Source organism: Phyllobates terribilis, unplaced genomic scaffold, assembly GCF_046119375.1.
Source record: "Phyllobates terribilis strain yellow unplaced genomic scaffold, ASM4611937v1 Scaffold_4__5_contigs__length_816908805, whole genome shotgun sequence".
Classification (NCBI taxonomy): Eukaryota; Metazoa; Chordata; class Amphibia; order Anura; family Dendrobatidae; genus Phyllobates; species Phyllobates terribilis.
Window position 1 is genome coordinate 619,380,440 of NW_027362764.1, and position 23,008 is coordinate 619,403,447.

At 42.1% G+C, this 23,008-nt stretch overlaps 1 protein-coding gene across 2 annotated transcripts in view; it reads left to right on the forward strand.

Moving 5' to 3' along the window:
* The window catches only part of RP1 (RP1 axonemal microtubule associated), a 1,013,486-nt gene that overhangs the window by 677,460 nt on the left and 313,018 nt on the right, over positions 1-23,008 (forward strand). For both annotated transcript variants that reach the window (XM_073679301.1, XM_073679302.1), the window contains exon 39: positions 7,822-7,900. In XM_073679301.1, the coding sequence (XP_073535402.1) occupies positions 7,822-7,900 (79 nt within the window). The remainder of the gene's footprint in view (positions 1-7,821; positions 7,901-23,008) is intronic.

Consider the following 23,008-nt stretch of genomic DNA (forward strand, 5'->3'; position numbering starts at 1 on the left):
CGCAGTGTACAACATATAACAGCAGTGTGAAGGCCGTCTGACAATGTAATATCACATTCATAGCACAATGTCCCCTGAAGATTTACACGGTCCCCTAATTATTCACACCTGTGATCATACTATTATGTTAACAATATCATCCTCTTCCCCTTTAATGCCTGAGTAGAGGACCTTTATCATGTGACTACAATGTAATTAAAGGTGCTGCTGGACCCTAAATTTTTAGTTGTTTTGCCACATTTTGCCCAAAATTGTTGTAAAAATGCTATAATTTTACTTCAATTTACACAGAACCACAATTTTGCCGGAATTATGAGCAAAAAGCGGCGAAAGCTCACAGAGAAAAAAATTAATGAGACGCATGAGAAACTATATTCATTGGTATATACAGAAGAATTGATTGTGAAACAGTAATTATCCATTACTCTCATGGTCTGCTTTCTGTAATTGTTACAAGCGCCACCCTCCTTTGGTTGATTGACAGGTCGTTTACACTAGTAAGCAGCCACAAACCTGTCAATCAACCAAAAGTGGGTGATTGACAGTGAGTTTATTAATTTGAGTAACTGTTACTAGCAGTTGTCCGTTTTAGAAGGCCCATAATGTATACACATTTGAAAACCATTTTACTACATAAATGAACCATTAAATATATTTTAAAACATGAAAAAAGGTCCAAATCTTGGATTGTAAAACTTTGCAGTCTGCACAATAACTGCAGGTACAGTGCTGCCATGGAGGCTTTGTAGAGATCCAAATTACCAAGCACATGGATGTCCCCTACATACAAAAATAAAATACTCCACTACAGGCAGAAATACAAATTTTTAACGTCTTCACGTACGGTAGTTTAAATGCCTCGATGTCATATAGGTGCAGGCTACTTTTGTATACAGCCGACAGGATCTGCTTCCTGTAAATAGAGCTAATTTCACAAAACACGGGCTCTTATGAAAAAATAAAACCTGCGTACTCTCATGGGGACAGTTTATCCCTCTGTCTGAAAGATCTATTAATTAGGAATGAATAACCGCTGATGCCCATAAACCTGAGCAACAGTTACAGGACTTTATCAGTAATTTGCAAATACGCTGGCAGCATACTATATAAATGTTTTAAGAAATAGTAAAGCATTTAATACCAGCCAACCTAGCTTATGCTCCCATTATAGGACCATTAATCACAGGGAAGCATCTCATCCGCACATGAAGGAAGACAGCTTTTAGGCTGTGTGCCCACTATGCGTTTTTTAAGCGTTTCCGCAGCGGCAATTCCGCTGCAGAAACGCTTAAAAAACGCATGGTAGAAGGTCTGCAATGTTCCCCAATGATAATCCGCATGTGTTGTGCACATGCTGCGGAAATTTCCGCTGCGGATTATCATTGCGGAAAAATCCGCAGCACTACCAATTATTTTGCGTAAACGCGGCGTTTTCGCCGCCATTGACTTGCATTGGAGTGCACGGATTCCGCATCACTGCATCTGCAGATGCGGAATCCATGCATTTCAATGTGCGGATGGTACCCGGGTTTGGAGAAGAGGAGACTCTCATCCAGACCCGGGTACCATAGTACCTGTAAAAAAAAGAATAAAATAAAAAATAAAGATTATACTTACCTTCTGATGGCCCCCGGTGTCCTTAGCGATGCGTCTCGGCTTGCCGGCAACTCGCGATGGTCTGAAAAGGACCTGCCATGACGTAATTTAGTCATGTGACGGGTCACGCGACCGCTGACGTCAGCAGGTCCTTCAGTGTACCCCAAGCTGCCGGTAAGCTGAGAAGCATTGGATAAAGACACCGGGGGCCATCGGAAGGTAAGTATAGATTTATTGTTTTATTTTTTACCATTCTTTTCGGTCACAGTATATAAATCCATGCCGTTTGCATGGATTTATATAGTGTGACCAAGTTGTCAAGCACTTTCCAAGTGATGCCAAAATCGCTTGGAAAGCGCTTGACAACCCGCATGTGGAAATGCATGTGAAAAACGCTTCACTTCCGCATGTCTCTGGCAGGAAAAACGCATGTACAATCCGCATGTACAATCCGCATGCATTTTTTCTGCCAGGGAGATGCAGAAACGCTCAGGAAAAATCCGGAGCATTTCTGCATCATGGGCAAATAGCCTTATTCAGCTTCTGTTTTAGCCATAAAACGGATATCATGTATTTTTTTTTCACACATTTTTAGACATAACTGTACCAAACAATTATTTTTTAAGGTTTGCATTTATTGAAAAATTGTAACTATATTGGTTATTCCACCTTTTAAAAAGCTACATCTTAAAGTGAACCTGTCATTAGATTCAAGCTGCCCTAGCCACGGGCAGCAAGAATCAGACAGTGGCTGCAGAATTGCACCTAGGTATTAAAGGCAATCTGTCAGCAGGTTTTAGCTACCTCATCTGAAAGCATTCTGATGTAGGCAAAGAGACCCTGAATCCAATGATCTATCACTTTTATGACTGCGTGCAGCCTTTCTGATACAATCAAAGTTTTTAGATTTAGCTATATAGCAGAGCTGAAGAAGCTTCCCTGCCCAAACCAGGCTCTCCATGTACATTTTCTAAAGACGTTGAGTTGCTTATCCTGGGAGGGGGCGGAGTCGGACTATGATGCACACGCGCTGCTGTAGCTGCTATAGTCCAGGAAATGTTGATCACCAGGATATAAAACCTTCATTGTAAGTAAACAACAGCCTGACATATGACACATTGTTGAAATCTGTGTTTAAACCCCTACCTCTTGTTGTCCTCAGATTACATAGCAAAAACCTGCTGACAGATTCCCTTTAAATGCTGCAGCGTTTTAGAGCAAACATTTGGTCCCAGCCGATTTCTCCTTCCCCCTCTGAAGCTAAGTGACAGGTTATGTGCGGTAAGGTAGCTAATGAATACATAATTGATGGGAGATATGTATCACAGAGATGGTTGTCATCTGTGATGTAATCCTGGAATGTTGCTCTAGTGCACAGAAGCACTAAGAGAATTGTTTGGTGCATCTGGGCCAGGTTTTACGGGTAGCCGGAGAGATGGGCGGGTCTGACTGCCCACATACCTCCCCTCTGGGTGTGCTTAGGTAAAAATGGAGTCCGTTGTTTGAAACATGGTCGGTGTATGGAGGGAGAAGGCCTCCTGTGTGATTGATCCAGACTGAGCCAGGGTACTGGATGCTATCCAGCCTGTGTGACCACAGGACTGGCTAACCAGAGACTTTGTCTAAAGGACTGTTTTCTTTGTTTTGCCTGCACTGAGGCTGTTTATTTTCCTTTTGCTTATGAACGGTTTATGAAGCAATAAACCGACATGGACATTTAAACGGAAACGCTTCCTGTTTTGCCTCCCGATGCACCCAAGTGAGTACCATTCCTTACAGTGCACATGGGAAGAGACCTCTCAGTCAAAAGGATCGGGGCAGGAGAAGCATCTGGGGACAGCATCAGACTAATCAGCCAAGACACATAGTCCCCGGCTGATTACTTACTCTGAAATGCAGTGTTTCAGAGTAAAACACGCCTGGCTGCAATCGTGCAACCAAAGTGTGATTCATGCTGCCCGTGGTTCAGGCAGTATGAATTTGATAAACTGGTTACATTTAATGAAAAATGCACATTACACCGTAAAATATGACACATGCTAAGAGGTAAAGGCTTCATAATAAATTTGTTCATTTCCATTTCTGCACAAGAAAAGCAAATTTAATGAAGAAAAGCCTAGCTCTGTAAATTATGGTAAATTTGTATGGCTTTTCTGAGGCATACCCTCTCATTAAGCCTCATACATTCTTTTTAAAAAATTGGCAAAAGTAGTATAAAAATCCAAAAAGTAGAAAAGGACTGCACAAATCACACTTATGTCAAATCTTGTGACTTATTTCCAAAATATTTTTGGTACAAGGCTTATAATGAATGTCTACCTATGTGTGAACTGTGAAGAGACACGGGCTATTTTTTTATAACTGTCTCCTTTTCATCAGGTTTAATGAGAAGTTACCACGTATAAAGCAGATTTTACAATGTAAACTGTATACATTACTAAACAGATCTCTTACACCTGATACGGATGCTGTATGCACTTTCTAAATCCATTTTATAATGGCTGTATAATCTTTATGAAAGTTTCACTGATGTTCCTCCTACCCATCCTGATTGACAGCTACTCAGTGTCCACCTCCTTGCTGAAAACTCATGCTGCTCAGAACAAGCTGCAGCTGTCAGGCTAGTTGGTTGAAGACTGAATACACATGGACACATGCGCTGTTTCACTCTATAGCTCAACTCTTAAAATGCTCATCCTAATTTCAGGATTATACACCATTCTGACATAGATTTTCAGGGTAAATACAACCAGTCTCATTAGGACTAACATATTTATTTAATAATTCATAGTCTGTATTATAAAATGTGCTTACAGAACAGATCAGCCTTAAAGGACATTCGTTTAATATAGAGGTGTTAGCTTTAGTATATTTGATGCTTCCTCTGGACAAACTGTCTATATTTTTAACTATATTATCCAGAATATTTATAGAGTTTGCTGGTATTTTGCAGTGTAATTATAGGTGTACTAATATTGTATATATTACTTATGGAGTAGACTATTATACAGTGTAATTACAGAAAACCTTATGAAGAAGGGAAGCTCAAGCCCAATCAAATTTATTCAAAGAGTTCTTTATTAGTAGAAAAAACACAAGATAAATAAAAAAAACACTTAAAATAGGGGAAAAATATGCAAAGACAACTACACAGCTCAAGGTGATAAAAAATAGCCCTTCCAACAAGCCCAACTAACTGTAAAGTAGCTAAAAAAGACTTAGTGAATCAGAGCTGCAAACATGAGTTTCTAAGATGGTTGAAAGACAGTAAATGAGGAAGAAGAATGATCTTTCCCCTATTTTAATTGTTTTTTTATTAATCTTGTGTGTTTTTTGTACTAATAAAGAACTCTGAATAAATTTGATTGGGCTTGAGCTTCCCTTCTTCATAAGGTTTTTTGGTATAGTTTGGAAGTGCCCTTAGTACCTTTATTAGGTCATTTTTTCTTTTGGTTTAAGTGTAATTACAGAGTATACTAGTATTCTATATAGTGCTTATGGAGTAGACTAGTATTATACCGTTTAATTACAGAGTGTAATAGTATTATACAGTAAATTTATTATGTATTTATTTTATTACAATATTAAATATTGTAATTACAGAGTATAGTAATATTATACAGTGTAATTACAGAGTGTTCCGCTTGAGGGAGCTTTGAGACTGCCTGCATATGTTATTAAATGAAATCCATCAATGGGGTCAACCCTCCTAAGCCATCTAGGCATTTAGGACATGCAGATCATAGAAAGTTGAATAAAATGATACCTTGATGTTTGCAATCTGATCTCTTATTCCAGAGAAATGCATATATTTTTTCATATGTAAATTAGCTTTTAAGATCTATGAGCGGGACATAGATCTCCCTGAGAATCTTTCTCCAGAGGTTATTTTAAATGAAATGGAGCATTACCAGTGTGAGACATGTGATGACTGATACTTTGCTCTTATCTGATCATGTCCAAAAATGGACACTGTATATCAAAATCAAACATCAGAATGATGTCAGTTTGAGGCTAAATACCCTGTCTGACAAGTGATCCTGACAAGTGACTTTTACAACTGTAATAATAATAATAAAAAAAAAAGGAACTGTTCGCTGTTGGGACTTGAAGCCAAAATTCTGTGTCCTAAAGCCAGTGAACTAACCACTGAGCTATAAACTCAGTTGTAAAAACCTGAAAGTTCTATTTGGTTATATATTATTTTCAGCGCAAACCTGACTGAAACTCATTGGGACTTATGCACAGACTGCATGCAAGCCAAATTCAAATGATGCTTGATTTTGGTGTGTGAGTCTGATGTGTGACTTTGTTCAAACATCAGAATCAGAATCACAATGACTATTAGTCACCCTGAGTATTTTCATGGTTGATCTCATAAGACAAGAAAGGCTACTAGTTGCTATTATTTGACCTGATAGCGCAATGGTAAGGCATCAGCCTCTAAAACTACAGTGTCAGAGTTCAAATCCCGATAGGAATAAGAATGGTTTTTGTTTTAAACTCTTAACACATCAGGATGACAATCAGAATGTCAGATATTAAAAGTAAAACATCCCTGTAGTTTGTGTGCTAAATAGGCATAATAAAAAAAAAATCTTATCCCTGTTAGGATTTGAACTCTGACACTGTAGTTTCAGAGGTTGATGCCTTACTATTGTGCTACCCAGTCAAGCGATAGTAGCTGGTAGCTTTTCTTGTCTTATGAGATCGACCATGAAAATACTCAGGGTGACTAAAAGTCATTGTGATTCTGATTCTGATGTTTGAAGAAAGTCACACATCAGATTCACACATCAAAATCAAACATCATTTGAATTTGGCTTGCTTGCAGTCTGTTCATAAGTCCCAATGAGTTTCAATCAGGTTTGCATTGAAAATCATATAACCAAATAGAACTCGCAGGTTTTTACAACTGAGTATATAGCTCAGTGGTTAGTTCACTGGCTTCTGGACATAGAATTTTCGGTTCAAGTCCCATCAGCGAACAGTGACATTTGTTTTATTATTATTATTACAGTTGTAAAAGTCACTTGTCAGAATCACTTGTCAGACAGGGTATTTAGCCTCAAACTGACATCATTCTGATGTTTGATTTTGATATCTGATCATGTCCTAAAATTGACACTGTACTCTTATAAACACACACAACTCTGCCATGAGATCAGAACTCAAACAGTACAACAGTGCTAAACCTTGTCTCATTACAAATATTTGTAGCAGCACTTGTCCTCTCATAGTGCTGGCAGCATGGCTGCAGAGCTGTGCCTAATTATAACTAAATCAGTACTGCAGAGTTGAACTGTGTCTCATTACAAACAAACAAGTACATTTACAGTTGTCTTCTCACAGTGCTGTGAGCTCTACTTTACTGCCCTTCCAACACACTGCCTGTGAGATGGAAGCTGAAGCACTTTGAGAGGACAAATGCTGCTGCAAATATTTTTGTAATGAAACTTCACTTCTGCTGTATTGTGTTAGCTCTGATCTTACTGCAGAGATTTGTGTGACCAAGAGAGCAAGTATTAATCATTACTTGGCTCACACCAGTAAAACCCCCTATCATTTAAAATAGGCTTTGCAAGCAGATTCCCATGAAGATCTGTGTCCGGCCCATAGATCTTAACAGCTCATTTGCATAGAAGACAAACGTGGCTTTCTCTGGAACAAAACCTCAGATATCAAGGTATCATTTTATTCAACTTCCTATGACCTGCATACTCATATAGACTGCATATAAGGGTAGATCCTACTGACAGATTCCCTTTAACTATAGGGTATAATTGTATTTTACAATGTACTTACACAGTGTACTAACATTACACTGTGTACTTATAAGCTGTACTTGTCTTATAGAGTGTACTACAGTATATTGGCAAAAACATATTCCAAAAATAGTTGGAACACTTCGTAAAATGTAAAGAAAGCAAGAATGCAATGATTTAGAAATTTTTTATAGTCATATATTATTCACAACAGAACATAGAACACAGATCAGAAGGTGAAAGTTTGACATTTTTCCAAAATAATCTCAGAAATTGATGGCAGCAACACATCTCAAAAAAGTTGGGACAAGGTTAACAAAAGGCTGAAAAAGTAAGTGGTACTAATGAAAAACAGCCGGAGGATCAATTTTCAACTAAGTCACTTTAGTATTATGCAGTGTAATTATAGGGTGTACTAAGTATTATACAGTGTACATATGATTGTTTATTTCCTTTTTAGGTGGATGTTTTTCCAATCAAAGCTGTATATCTTGGTCAACTACAGGAGATTGCTCTTGGTTTTAACAACCTAGAGTCAGGTATGTAAAATGCCACAACGGACAAACTCTTCCAGGGTTTCATGATTATATAGTTGTGTAGAAGCATGTAGTAAAGTAAATCTTTAGTTATAGGCTTAACATTAGATGTAACTGGCTACCTTTAAAATATAATTATATACCATTTATTTTCTTCTTAGCTGCTATTTGTAGTTTCATTGTACTAAAATGAGCTACAATCCATGACTAGCGTTTAGCTACAATGTAGCAATTTTATGAAAGCTGTCTTATTCGTAGACAGTGAAAAATTGAGACTACACAGTCATAAAATGCACCAAAATTATCAAGGTGGTTCATGATGTCTAATTTTAAGAATGTCTAGTGTAAGTTTACACCAGCTATTAGTTTGCTTACTGTCACATCTCCACCATGGCCTGCTCCTGTAACATTTGCTTCTGTCGCCTTATGCTGCTGTATTCATTCTGCGGGCGGCACTGGTGATAGAAAAGATGTCAAAACAAGAGGTTCTGGATGGCGGAGGCTGAGTCCAGCCACTAAGCTTAGGGTGGCTGGGACCTGCAGTGCCATCCAGTCTGGTAGTATAGGGGTGTGTGCTGTCCAGCTGGAGTTCCCTGCTCCAGCCAATTGTTAGAGCACCACGCCCTACTTAACCCAACAAGTCCCCAGCCTGTTTTCACCTTCCTGACCAGCCCATTTTTTTCAATTCTGACCAGTGTCACCTTATGAGGTTATAACTCTGGAACGCTTCAACATATCCCAGTGATTCTAAGATTGTTTTTTGTGACACGTTGTAGATCATGTTAGTGGTAAATTTTGGTTGACATGAATTGCGTTTATTTATGAATACATCAAACTTTTGACAAAAAAATAGAAACTTTAGCAATTTTCAAACTTTGAATTTTTACGGCTTTCAACCAGATAGTTATATCACACAAAATAGTTAATAAATAACATTTACCACTAGTGATGAGCGAGCATGCTCGGGTGTTTTCCGAGTATCTTCAGCGTGCTTGGGTGTTATGTTTCTGTCACTCAGTGCTCATGATTTGCGGCTGTTTGACAGCTGTAATACATGTGAGGAATGCCTGTTTCTTAGGCATTCCTCACATGTATTAAAGCTGTCAAACAGTCGCAAATCATGCGCACGGCGTGACTAAAACATAACACCCGAGCATGCAGAAGATACTCGGCGAGCACCCGAGCATGCTCGCCGAAAGGGTTAACAGAACATACTCGCTCATCACTATTTACCGCATAAAAATGATGGAAATCCCTTGGGGAAAGGAGAGAAATGTGGCGTTATCTACGTAAGCATAGTGGGTGAATGTAAAATCATCAGGTGAGAAACATACTCTGTGCTCACCTGAATGGGTGTGCTAACTGAGGCACAACACTAGGAATAGTTTGCCAGAGATGCAATAGAGTGTAGCCGACCTGGTATGCTGCAGGAAGTTCCTCAACATGAGTTTTGACAGTGCATGATGGCCATGAATAATTCAGGTATGTGGCACTTCCACAGCAGGAAGGTAAAAAATGGAGTATTGACAAAGTTATCTCCAATAAAAAGTTTAATCTTCCACCAGCGAGTTTTTGCATCGCTATATTTTAAGAGCTACAATTTTCCTATTGTGACATGCAGAAGTAGTGCTGTTGCTTCAAAAGCATCCAGCAAATATAAGAGTTAACACAGTCACAAGAGACAGAAAGTATTGTGCTTCAGAAGCATCCAGCAACTAGAGGGGTTAACACAGTCACAGGTGACAGGGAGTGTTTTAGCAGAGCCCCAGGGGGATTGTGGGGAACTTGTTGTTGTAGTCTGGCTGAAGCCCGGAAGAGAAAGGTGGTGTGTCATCTGGATCTGACAGAAGGCAACTGAACAGGATTCAGATGAGGAGAGAAACTAAACACAGGTCAGATAAACTCCCTGAACTAACAGTGCAGAGTATTATCGGGAAGGAAGATAAGGACTGGAAGAAATTGTGTCTCAGGGATCATCTCCCTCATCAAACCCTCCGACCCTCCATCTCCATGCAGGATAAAGAATGCAATGTACTATTGTGTCCTTGTGAAGGAAAAGCCTGTGGTTGTCTAGGCATAGAAGTGTGCTGCTAAGAGATATAATCTATGCTGAAGTATGCTACTAAAGAGACTGTAATACTGTTCCTTGTGAAGAAACTACTGTATTGTTACCGGAGCCAGTTGGTCAAGATACTCAGACTGTACTGTAATGAAGATTGTTGCTGTAATATCCCTGAATTGCACTGGCAGTGCTTCAGATTAAATTCCACTGTTAAACTGTTGAAAAAGACTCTTGTCAGATGTGTCTGGTCAGCAACTGAATCTATAGTGTGCCTGAGAGAATTTGCAGCCTATGGTCGCCCTGAGTAACAGTTCCCCCAGGATTCCAAAGAATTCATGAAACCCGTCTCGCCCTATCTGAACCTAGCGGCGTGCGTGTAACATTGGTGGCCCATACGGGGAATCCTGAGCCTGAATTAGCATGTAGAGGAAAAGTGTCTGGAAAAACACAGCAGCACAGCACCTCAATTCAACTCTACTACACCAGTTAAAGAGGTATGCATAGGACGGCCTTATATATGCAGAAAAAAACAAACAAGCATTGCTGAATCATTGGACGATGCCAAAAGTCAGCATGAATCTACCAACTCCAGAGACATAGTAAAGAAGGAGGAAGAACTAAGGAGCAATACGGTAAAAAGTAATAATCTTTATTAAATATTATCAATACAATAAATATTGGGACATAGCACAGACAGACAGAGACACCCAAGATCAGGATAGTCCAGCACCAAGCTGCCTACAACCCCATATATCCTATTGGTAACACACAGTGGGTTAGGGAAACCTGAATGGGAGTGACAATGTGAATATACATCAAAAAAGGGCAAGTACCAACATAGATTTGTAAAACTGCTAGCAGTTGACTCATCAAAATATGCCCATAGACATTATATACACTTGAAACATCTTACCAAAAGGTGGAAACAGAGGCTGTAGGTGCTGGACAGGATAACCCCTGGCAGGGAAGTGCATCGACGCACGTTTTGCCTACAATACAGGTGGCTTTCTGAAGAGGCATCTGTGTGTTACCAATAAGATGTATGGGGTTGTAGGCAGCTTGGTGCTGGACTATCCTGATCTTGGGTGTCTCTGTCTGTCTGTGCTATGTCCCAATATTTATTGTATTGATAATATTTAATAAAGATTATTACTTTTTACCGTATTGCTCCTTAGTTCTTCCTCCTTCTTTACCAGTTAAAGAGGACCAGCCCTAAAGAAAACTCACTAGCTGCAATGGATGTGGAAATACAAATAGACAGAATTAGTGAGCTGCATCTTCAGTTAACCTGTGAAGAATTGAGAACAGTAGCAGAACATATAAAGATGTCAGAAGAACAGATTTCTAAAGCAAACAACCACAGGCAACTGTTAGCTGCCATTAATGCACAAATGGATGAGCTGGGGGAGAAAGAAGCTGAAGACATCATGGGGACGTTCCTCCAGGAGCTAACACAGTTTCTAACCAGGTTGAAGTTGGAGGATGGAGGGGTGGCACCAATTACCAAAACCTCTGAACAGGTGACAGACTCAGACAGAGCCTTTACCCTGCTCGGGTTAGATAAATCAGGAAGACAGTCCTCTCTAACACCACAGATCACCATAAGGAAAGAATTCAAGATCCTGGGACAGATTGGAGAGTGTGAACAGAAAGAGTAACTGACTTATATGAACTTGTGGCACCAGATCGATGCAGGCTTACAGAAAGGCTACCAGCCAGATGAGATCGTTGAGGGGGTGGTGAAAGCGATCAGCCCAGGACTGAACCTCCGTAGTATGCTAGAAATGAAGAGTTAATTGACCTTGCAACAGCTGAAGATGATTTTAAAAGGCACTATAAAGAAGAGAGTACTTCAGAATTGTTCCACCGACTCATTAACCTCTCACAGAAAAATAATGAATCACCCCAAAGTTTCTTGTTCAGAGCAATTGAACTGAAGGATAGACTGTTGTTTGTATCTAGAGATGTAGAAGTGGAGGAGAAGTTTGATGCTGGACTAGTCCAGAAGAAGTTCTTGAGATCATTGGGAACGGGGTTAATCAGCAAAGACATCAAGTTGAAGCTGAAACAGTATCTAGAAGATCCTGGCATTCTGGACGAAGTCCTGATTGAAAAAATGAATGAGGCAGCTAGTTTGGAGTCAGACAGCGAACAGAAGTTAAAGAAAGGCTCTGCTCCTAAAATCACCAAAATGAGTCAGCTGAAGTTGGAGACCCCCGGTGGCCAGTCCGAATATCATCATGGAGACCCTCCAGTGCCACCTCCGAGAGGGAACCTTAAATCACCAACAAAAGAGAGGATTGCCAGCGCTGACTGGGAGGAAGTAATAGGAGAACTGCGAGCCGAGTTGATTGAGGTGAAAAAGTTGATTCGTTCCTAGCCAGAACCTGTATCCCTCAGACCCAGGAGTGGGTTCCAAAACAGAAGATACCCGGCTTGTGAAGCATGCCGTTCACCAAATCAGAGTACGGTGTTTGTGTCTACTGTCTAAGATGTGGTGAGGAAGGACATTATTCCAAGGAATGCCAATGGTCACAGTTGTTTGAGTTAAAAGACAGGAGGTTGCCAGTGCAGGGCGACTGGTAACCGCGACACGGAGGAGGCCCCAGAAGCAAATCCAAATCTCACCAATCCCAAGAATGGCGCATGAGGTGAAACGACTGTGTCAGTACTATCTCCAAGTGTGTTCCCATCTACAACAGCTGCAAGAGAGACAGGGGCATTAGTTACTTAATGCCCAGTGCGGCGGTCAAACGATGTAATCCTGGGAGGTGCTTTATACAATGCCAGCTAGATGGACTCCTGGTAAAAGCACTGTGGGACACAGGAGCCCAAGCGAGCCTTTTAAATTAAGAATGCAGAAGGCGCTAGCTGCCACATACCTGCCTTCGGTCGCTAAAATAACTCTTAGGACCAGTGGAACTCCACAGCAAAGCTATCAACCAGACCGAAATCCCTTTCATAGGCTGGAGAACAGCAACACCATTGAGCTTTTGGTACCTTTTCTCGTGACCAGTGATCATAACGTGGCAGAGGATCGAATCCTGGGTTATAATGTAATCAGTGAGGTCATCACGAAACACAAGTCAGGCATGCTGGTGGTGGATGCAATTGCCACATCACTTGCCATACCCAACGCTGTGGCGGAAAATGTGATTCATAGAGTAAAGAAAGCACAGAATACAATGGACCTAAAAGAAGTCAAGGTAGGATGGCGCCCAACCATCATCCCTGCAAACCAAATGGTGGGGGTGAGGTGTGGAGTCCGGGTAGAACCAGGAAGAGAAGTCCAGAAAAGACTGTTCGTGCCAAAAGACTCCTCAGAACTTCTGGAAGGCCTAGTTCAAGGTGAGACTGTGCTTACGATTCCTACTGGTGTGTTTGCTTGAGTGACAGTACCAGTGATGAATACTACGAAACACAAAATTAGACTGGATCCAAAGACTGTGTTAAGTCACATTGAAACTGTTAAAACTGTATATCCAGCCAGTGTGAAACCCGCCCAGGGGTCTACCGTGAATTCAGTCTCCCCACCATGGTACAGGAGTTGCCCAAGGGAGGAAATTGCACGAACCACCTCAGGGTTCTGGGATCCCCCAGTATCCCTGGAACACTTGTGCGCTGAAGATATAGTGATAGCAAAACAGATGCTGAGAGAAGAGTGTCACACATTCTCTAAAGATGACTCTGAAGTAGGCTTTATCCCGCCGTTGCAATTGAAAATCACTTTGAAAGACACGACCCCAGTAACCAGAAGTTACATGTCTGTGCCAAAACCATTACACCATGAAGTGAAAGAGTATTTACAAGAGCTAATCAACAGAGGTTGGGTCCAAAAGTCGAAGTCGTCTTATTCCTCTCCTATTGTTTGTGTTAGGAAGAAGGACTGTACGTTGAGATTCTGCTGTGATTACCGAGAACTAAACCGAAAGTCAGTACCAGATCGGCACCCAATACCAAAGATTCAAGATATTCTGGATAGCCTATCAGGAATTACCTGGTCCTCTGTCCTCGATCAGGGTAAAGCATACCATCAGGGGTTTGTTAAAGAGTCCAGTAGACCTTTGACAGCATTCATCATACCATGGGGGTTATATGAGTGGATCCGCATACTGTTTGGGCTCAGTTCAGCTCCAGCAGAATTTCAGAAGAGCATGGAGACCTGTTTGGAAGGATTGAGGGACAATATCTGCCAGTCGTACTTGGATGACAATGTTGTACACAGCAAAACCTTCTGGGAGCATGTTGAACACGTGAGGACCGTATTACTGCGGTATCAACAACACAGAGTTAAGTTGACTCCAAAGAAGTGTGAACTGTTCAAAAGGCAAGTCCGATTTCTAGGGAAAATTGTGTCCGGAGAAGGATATACCATGGACCCAGCAGAAATCGCTCCGGTACTGGCCTTAAAAGACAAGTGGCCCTGTACTGTCGGGGAGTTGAGGCAGATCTTAGGATTCCTCTCCTACTATCGTACTTAAGTTCGGAACTTCTCCAGGATTGCCGCCCCGCTATACCTCCTCTTGGTGAGGACGACAGAGTCAACAACACCCACGGAGAAAAAGACCGCGCTTAAAAGAAGCGTCCCAACAGCCCATTCTCTGGACAACAGACCACCAGGAGGTATTGCAAGAACTAGTAGACTACCTGGTAAAACCACCCATCTTGGGATATCCTGATTTCAACTTACCATTTGTTCTTCATCGTGACGCTTCTCAAGTTGGACTGGGGCATGCCCTGTATCAGCATCAAGATGGAAAATTGAGAGTCATCGGTTACGGTTCTAGAACATTGACAGACGCCGAGAAGAATTATCATCTACATTCCGGAAAATTGGAGTTCCTGGCATTGAAATGGGCTATCTGTGACTGATTTAGAGATTATCTCTACTACAGCAAAGAGTTTGAGGTATACACTGACAACAACCCTTTGACCTATGTCCTCACTACAGCCAAACTGAATGCAACTGGTCAGAGATAGGTCGCTGAACTAGCTGACTTCAATTTCAGCATCAAGTACAGGCCAGGAAAATGCAATGCAGATGCTGACGGATTGTCTAGAATGCCACTAGTGTTATGTTCTGCTACCAAAGCTAAGGAAAGAGAGGAGATCTGTCCCTACTATAAGACTCAGCTGAATCCCTACGATGTAACAGGGAACCTGATCCTGCGATCAGACCTGCTAAAGTCCTAATCTAGTCTGTACGGAGACCTATAGATTTGGGGAGGGAATCCCTACAAGTACTAAGGACTGGGAGGAATATGGGACACCTCCTAACAGAAATAGTAGCAGAAAGACGAACAAACAAAATAGATAGAACATAGAGGTCTGTAGACCAAGCAAACTAACAGAGTTAGATACAGAGCACAGGCTAGCTAGAAAGTAGATATACAATGAAGTCCAGCAAAGCCAGAAGGGCGGAGCAGGATTAAATAGGCCAACAAGGTCATGTGACCAGCAAAGGAAAAAAAACCTAACAGCAAGGTTCTAACAGTACCCCCCCTTCTAAGAGGATCCTCCGGATCCCCTAGGACCAGGCTTATCAGGAAATCTCCTGTGAAACGCTCTGATAAGTCTGGACGCGGAAACATCATCTGACCTCACCCAAGAGTTATCCTCGGGTCCGAAACCTTTCCAGGCCACAAGATACTGCAAACTACCTCTATACCGTCTAGAGTCAAGGATGCGAGAAATTTCATATTCCCCGTCCTCCACCACCGGAGGAACAGAGGCAGAGGCGTCACCATCCGACACAACAGCTTTTTTTAACAGGGAGACATGAAAGACCGGATTAATTCTCCAGGAGGTAGGAACCTCCAACCTAACAGCAGATTGGTTGACAACCTGAAGCACCTTAAAGGGCCCTACAAACTTGGGACCCAATTTCTTAGAAGGAATCCTCAACCGCAGATTCCTAGAGGACAACCAAACCATGTCACCAACAGCGAACAAAACCTCCTGTCGTTTCCTATCAAAGTAGTCTTTAGATTTTCTGTTGGCCTCCTGAAGATTACCACGCACATCCGTCCAAACTCTTTCCAAATCACCGGAAAAATTCTCCTCCTCAGGCACGGCAGATCCCAACTTGGAGAACGACCCAAACGACGGATGTCTCCCAGAACAACAAAAAAAAGGCGAACAACCAGCAGAAGAAGATGTATGATTGTTCAGAGCAAATTCGGCAAGTGGCAGAAACTCAGACCACCCCTCTTGATTGTCTGCCACAAAACAACGCAAGAACTGCTCAACATCCTGGTTTTTCCTTTCTGTCTGGCCATTAGATTCAGGATGATATCCGGACGAAAACGACAAATGAATTCCCAACCTGTCACAAAAGGCACGCCAAAAACGAGCCACGAACTGAGGACCCCTATCAGAAACAATGTCAGTAGGAACGCCATGAAGTCTGACAATTTCCTTGACAAAGGCCTTAGCGAGAGTTTTAGCGCAGGGCAGTTTGACGTAGGGAACCAAGTGACACATCTTGCTAAAACGGTCCACGACCACCCAGATGACAGTAAAACCCTCAGAGGGGGGAAGGTCAGTTATAAAGTCCATAGCCAAATGTGTCCAAGGAGCACTGGGGACCTCCAAAGGACAAAGCAACCCCGCAGCAGGAGTATGTGAGGACTTAGATCTAGCACATATAGTACATTGGCGCACCCACTTAATGACTTCCTTCTGCCATCCAGGCCACCAAAAACTGCGACCCACCAGTCTCTTGGTCTCAGAGATTCCGGGATGACCTGCCAACCGAGATTCGTGACACTCAACAAACAAATCTCTCCTAAAGGTCCCAGGCACAAACAACCTCCCATGAGGAGTGTTAGATGGGGCATTCTCCTGAGCTTTAAGAATCTCATCTTCCAAAACGGAGTCTAAAGCAGCTATCACAACACCTTCTTGTAAAATGTTTTCCTCTTTCTCAGCACCGACTATGGGAGAAAAACTGCGAGACAAGGCATCCGCCTTAACATTCTTAGTACCAGGGATGTAAGTAACGGAGAAATTAAACCGCGAGAAAAACAGTGCCCACCTAGCCTGACGGGCATTTAGGCGCTTGGCAGCGTCAAGATATATCAGATTTTTATGATCCGTAAGAACCTGAACGGGAAATTCCGCACCTTCCAAGAAGTGGCGCCAGTGTTCAAATGCGAGTTTAATAGCCAATAATTCCCGATTACCAATATCGTAATTCAATTCAGTCTCCGAAAATTTTTTTGAAAAAAATGCACAGGGATGTAATCCATCCCCGTTATCCTGAGACAATACTGCGCCAACCCCCACAGAGGAAGCATCAACCTCAACCAAAAACGGCCTAGTAACATCAGGCTGCATAAGGATGGGAGCAGAGGTGAACCTCTCCTTGAGATACACAAAAGCTTCAATGGCCTCAGAAGACCACTGAACCGCATCAGCACCTTTCCTGGTGAGATCAGTCAGAGGTTTGACAATACTAGAAAAATTTTTTATGAATTTTCTATAGTAATTGGCGAAACCCAAAAACCTCTGTATCGATTTCAAACCAATAGGCCTAGGCCATTCCTGCACAGCCTGAACCTTAACCGGATCCATCTCAAAACCTTTGCTGGAGATAATGTAGCCCAAAAAACTAATTCTCTGTACAGCGAACTCACATTTCTCCAGCTTAGCAAAAAGCGAATTGTCCATTAATAACTGTAATACCTCACGCACGCTCCGCCAATGAGACTCCAGATCTGGCGAATAAATCAAAATGTCATCCAAATACACAACCACATTTTTACCGATCAAAGGTCTAAGGATGTCATTAATCAGATTCTGAAAAAATGCAGGAGCATTAGTAAGACCAAAAGGCATAACCAGATTCTCAAAATGACCCACAGGAGTGTTAAAAGCAGTCTTCCATTCATCACCCTCCTTCATGCGCAACAGATTGTATGCCCCCTTAAGGTCAATTTTAGAGAACCACTTGGCCCCCAATAACTGGTTAAACAGATCAGGAATCAATGGCAGTGGGTAAGGATTGCGTACCGTAATTTTGTTAATCTCACGAAAATCTAGACAAGGACGTAAACCGCCGTCCTTTTTTTTTACAAAAAAAAATCCAACCGCCACAGGAAACTTAGAGGGCCTAATGTGACCGGCGGCCAAACTTGTCTGTATGTATTCCTCCAAAGCCTTCCTCTCAGGAATAGTAAGGTTAAATAAACGACTTTTAGGAAGAGTCGCTCCAGGGACAAATTCAATAGAACAATCATAGTCTCTATGGGGAGGCAAAACCTGCGATTCTTTCTCAGAAAAAACTCTCCAAAAATCCTGAATAGGAACAGGCAATTCTCCCCTATCCAAAGCTGCAATACGCCCGTTACAACACTTGTCATAACATTTATGGCTCCAGGATTTAATTTCACTGGTAGACCAATCCAGTACAGGATTGTGAAATTTTAACCAGGGCAAACCCAATATTACTGGAGAAGGCAAGTTATTCAACACTACCAAATCCAATTTCTCATGGTGAACACCATTAATAGTGAGAGGAAATTCACTGACCTTGAGAGTAATATTCTTCAAAGGGGAGCCATCCACAGAAACCACAGCAATGGGGGATGATAAAGGTTCAGGTTTTAAATTGAGTTTTTCCACGAATCCCCCATCAATAACATTCAGTGTAGACCCGCAATCAACAAACACCCGAAATTCCATTAATTTTTCCTGAGCAATCGTGGAAGCAGCTAAAAATATACCCTTGGAATTTAAACAGGCAATACGGGCGTGACTGACCATTTTTTTTTCTTTCTTCATACGAAGCTCACAGCCTTTAATCAAATGACCAGATTTCCCGCAATAGAAACACAAGCCTTCTGAAAAACGACGGTGTTTTTCTTGAGAGCGAGGTGCCACCGATCCAATCTCCATCGGTTCACCACTGTTAGTACACACATTATCATAACCAGAAACTGACATAGCAGAGGATTTGCTCTCATTAACCCTAGCACGCAGTCTTCTATCCACCCGTATAGCTAATTGCATAGCCTGTTGCAAATCCTCAGGTGTAGGATAAGCAATTAGCAGGTCTTTAACCTTTTCACTGAGCCCAGCAAGAAATAGACTTTTCAGAGCAGAATCGTTCCACCCTGTTTGAGTGGACCAACGACGAAAATGTGTACAATATTTTTCCATATTACCTGATCCTTGTTTTAAACGTCTCAACTCAGTCTCAGCTGATGCCACACGGTCAGGATCATCATATAATAGTCCTAAAGCAGAAAAAAAACTATCCACTGATCTGAAGCATGCATCACTAGGTTGCAAAGAAAAGGCCCACTCCTGAGGCTCTTTGCGCAAAAGTGACATTATGAACCCTACGCGCTGGGATTCATCCCCAGAGGACTTGGGTCTCAAACGAAAATACAATAAGCAAGCATTTTTAAATGAAAAAAATTCTCGATGTTCACCAAAAAATAAATCCGGCAAACATACCTTAGGCTCCAAGAAATATGCTCCAGGACAGTTACTCACGTGCTGACGGAGCTCGGCCACTTCCAGAGAGAGTCCCTGCAGGTGTTTAGCCAAATCCTGAACCGACACCATGATGGAACAAAAAAAATCTTTCCTTAGAGAATTTACAGGCTGGACTTACTGTTATGTTCTGCTACCAAAGCTAAGGAAAGAGAGGAGATCTGTCCCTACTATAAGACTCAGCTGAATCCCTACGATGTAACAGGGAACCTGATCCTGCGATCAGACCTGCTAAAGTCCTAATCTAGTCTGTACGGAGACCTATAGATTTGGGGAGGGAATCCCTACAAGTACTAAGGACTGGGAGGAATATGGGACACCTCCTAACAGAAATAGTAGCAGAAAGACGAACAAACAAAATAGATAGAACATAGAGGTCTGTAGACCAAGCAAACTAACAGAGTTAGATACAGAGCACAGGCTAGCTAGAAAGTAGATATACAATGAAGTCCAGCAAAGCCAGAAGGGCGGAGCAGGATTAAATAGGCCAACAAGGTCATGTGACCAGCAAAGGAAAAAAAACCTAACAGCAAGGTTCTAACAACTAGAGCCTGAGGAGTTCATGCAAGAATGCTTGGAGGAAGTCAGTCTGGAAGCAATTGAGAGCACTACCCAAACAGTACAAGCTTATCAAGAGGAAGACACACCATTGTGGTGTCCCTTGACAGTGGAAACCACCATAAAAACAAAAGAGAGAACAAGATCACCCCCTGTCCATTCAACAACTACCAAAGGGAAAAATCCATAGAGCACAACGGGAAGATCAGATAATTGGTAGAATACTACTTTATGTGGACCAAAATCGGTTTCCAAATAAACAGGAGAGAGATAATGAGTCACCAGCAGTATCTGTTTTAGTTAAAGAATGGACCGAGCTCTACCTCAGTGAAGACGATATCCTGTATCATAAAGGAGGACAAAAGCGGCAGTTGGTACTACCCAGAGTATCCCGTAGTTTGCTCTTCAAAGAATTCCATGAAAACATGGGACACCAGGGAGTGGAAAGGACAACCAACTTGATCCATGAACGTTTCTTCTGGCCATACACGCAGAGAGATATTGAGAGGTACGTGACCAGGGAGTGTGGGTGTCTGAAAGATAAATGTCCCAACCCATCAACCCGGGCACCTATGGGCAACATCCAAACTACGTATCTGTTTGAGATGGTCTCAATAGACTTTCTACATCTCGAGACGTGCAAGGGTGGTTACGAATACATATTGGTGGTGATGGACGATTTTACTTGATTTGCTTAAGCATATGCCACGACCAATAAAGCTGGTCGAACAGCAGCAGAGAAGATCTTCAATGATTTTGCTTTGTCGGTTGGGTTCTCTACCAGGTTACACCACGACCAAGGAAGAGAATTTGAGAACCAGCTCTTTGCCAAGCTAGGAAAGTACTGTAGAATTCAGAGATCCCACACAACGCCCTATCAACCAAAGGGTAATGGACAAGTGGAACGTTTTAACCGGACATTATTGTCGATGTTGCGCACTTTAACAGCTGACGAGAAGAAAGACTGAAAGAGTTCGCTGTCAAAAGTGGTACATGCCTATATCTGTACAAAGAGCGATGCAACGGGTTACTCACCCTTCTTCCTATTGTATGGACGATCGCCAAGACTGCCAATCAACATCATGTTCGATACTCCGGTGTCAGAGACTTACAGAACTTATCCGGAGTACGTTAGGAAATCGAAGGAACGGATGGCAGAGGCATACAACATAGCGTCCAAAGTGGTTACCCAAAGACAGAGCAAGAGTAAGAGTACTATGATCGAAAATGTTATGAAGCAGAATTGGCACCGGGAAGCCGGGTGAAAGTCAAGAACGTACGTGAGAAAGGTGGTCCAGGAAAGCTTTGTTCATACTGGGAAGACAAGGTGTATGTAGTCGTAAAGAGGAAAGCAGATGACAGTCCAGTGTATGAAATCCGATTGGAAAGAGGGGACAAGAAAACCAGAATAGTCCATCGTAATTTATTACTACCCTGTGATTATATCCCACCACAAGACTTTTCAGAAGCAGACCGACATCGACCGAGATCGACTAAGAGACCACCAAAGATTGATGCTCCGGTGGTGGATAGTGACCTTGAAAGTTCTGATGAAGAAGAGCACACCGTTGTATTTCTCGGACCAGCAAGGAGAGGGATGTACCATCCTCAGGAGAGTGAACTAAGTCCCGAGGCTCCAGAGTTTGTACCAAGGGGTACAGATGAAGTCCAATTCAGATCTGATGATCGAACACCGGTCACTGGAGAGACCGATCGACACTCAGGAGAAGCGGAATTACCAGACCATGTGAAACCAGGCGATTCCGGAGAAGGACAGGAACTTATAGAGGCAGTTCCAGGAGCATCTGAAGAAGCACGGGAAATGAGTGCAGTGGAAGAAACTCCTGTGATCGAAGAACCCATGGTATCTGAGGAACAACCCACCAGGAGGATGTCAACTCGAGAAGTGAGGAGGCCCGTGATGCTGAAGTATGAGACACTTGGCGAACAGAGTCAAGTGCCAAGGACTGTCGACTGGAAACAGGTATCTCTGCCTACGGACCAGGTAAGCCCACTGGAGTGGTATTCACCACGAGAGACAGTATGGAAGATGTTGCCTGGTGTAAAGACTTGTTTTCATGCTTTGATTTTCCTTAAAAGACTTTGTAGAAACAAAGAACTGTTAAGGCCTAGTGAGAGAGAGAGATGGTTGAAGACTTATGAAAAGCTCCAGCTGAAAATACGCTGATTGTGTTAATTGTATTTTCTTACAGGAGTACTACAAGAAGAAGGTCGTAGAATAGGTTGTTATTGATGTTCGTAAATGTTATGCCAATTTGACAATGCAAATTTGTATATAAAGTTATTCTACTTTTACCACTGTCTCAGAATTGGTCAGATTGACCAATTAAAGTGAATGTCGAGGACGACATGTAAAAAGGAGGGAAGAGTGTGACATGCAGAAGTAGTGCTGTTGCTTCAAAAGCATCCAGCAACTATAAGAGTTAGCACAGTCACAAGAAACAGGAAGTGTTGTGCTTCGGAAGCATCCAGCAACTAGAGGAGTTAACATAGTCACAGGAGACAGGGATTGTTTTAGCAGAGCCCCAGGGCGATTGTGGGGAACTTGTTGTTATTGTAGTCTGGCTAAAGCCGAAGAGAAAGGTGGTGTGCTATCTGGATCTAACAGAAGGCAACTGAACAGGATTCAGATCAGGAGAGAAACTAAACATAGGTCAGATAAACTCCCTGAACTAACAGTGCAGAGTATTATTGGGCAGGAAGATAAGGACTGGAATGAATTGTCACAGGGATCATCTCCCTCATCAAACCCTCCCCCTCCTCCATCTGCATGCAGGATAAAGAATGATGTGTACTATTGTGTCCTTGTGAAAGAAAAGCCTGTGGTTATGTATGCATAGAAGTGTGCTGCTAAGAGATCTAATCTATGCTGAATTATGCTACTGAAGAGACTGTAATACTGTGCCTTGTGAAGAAACTACTATATTGTTACTGTAGCCGGTTGCTCAAGAAACTCAGACTGTACTGTA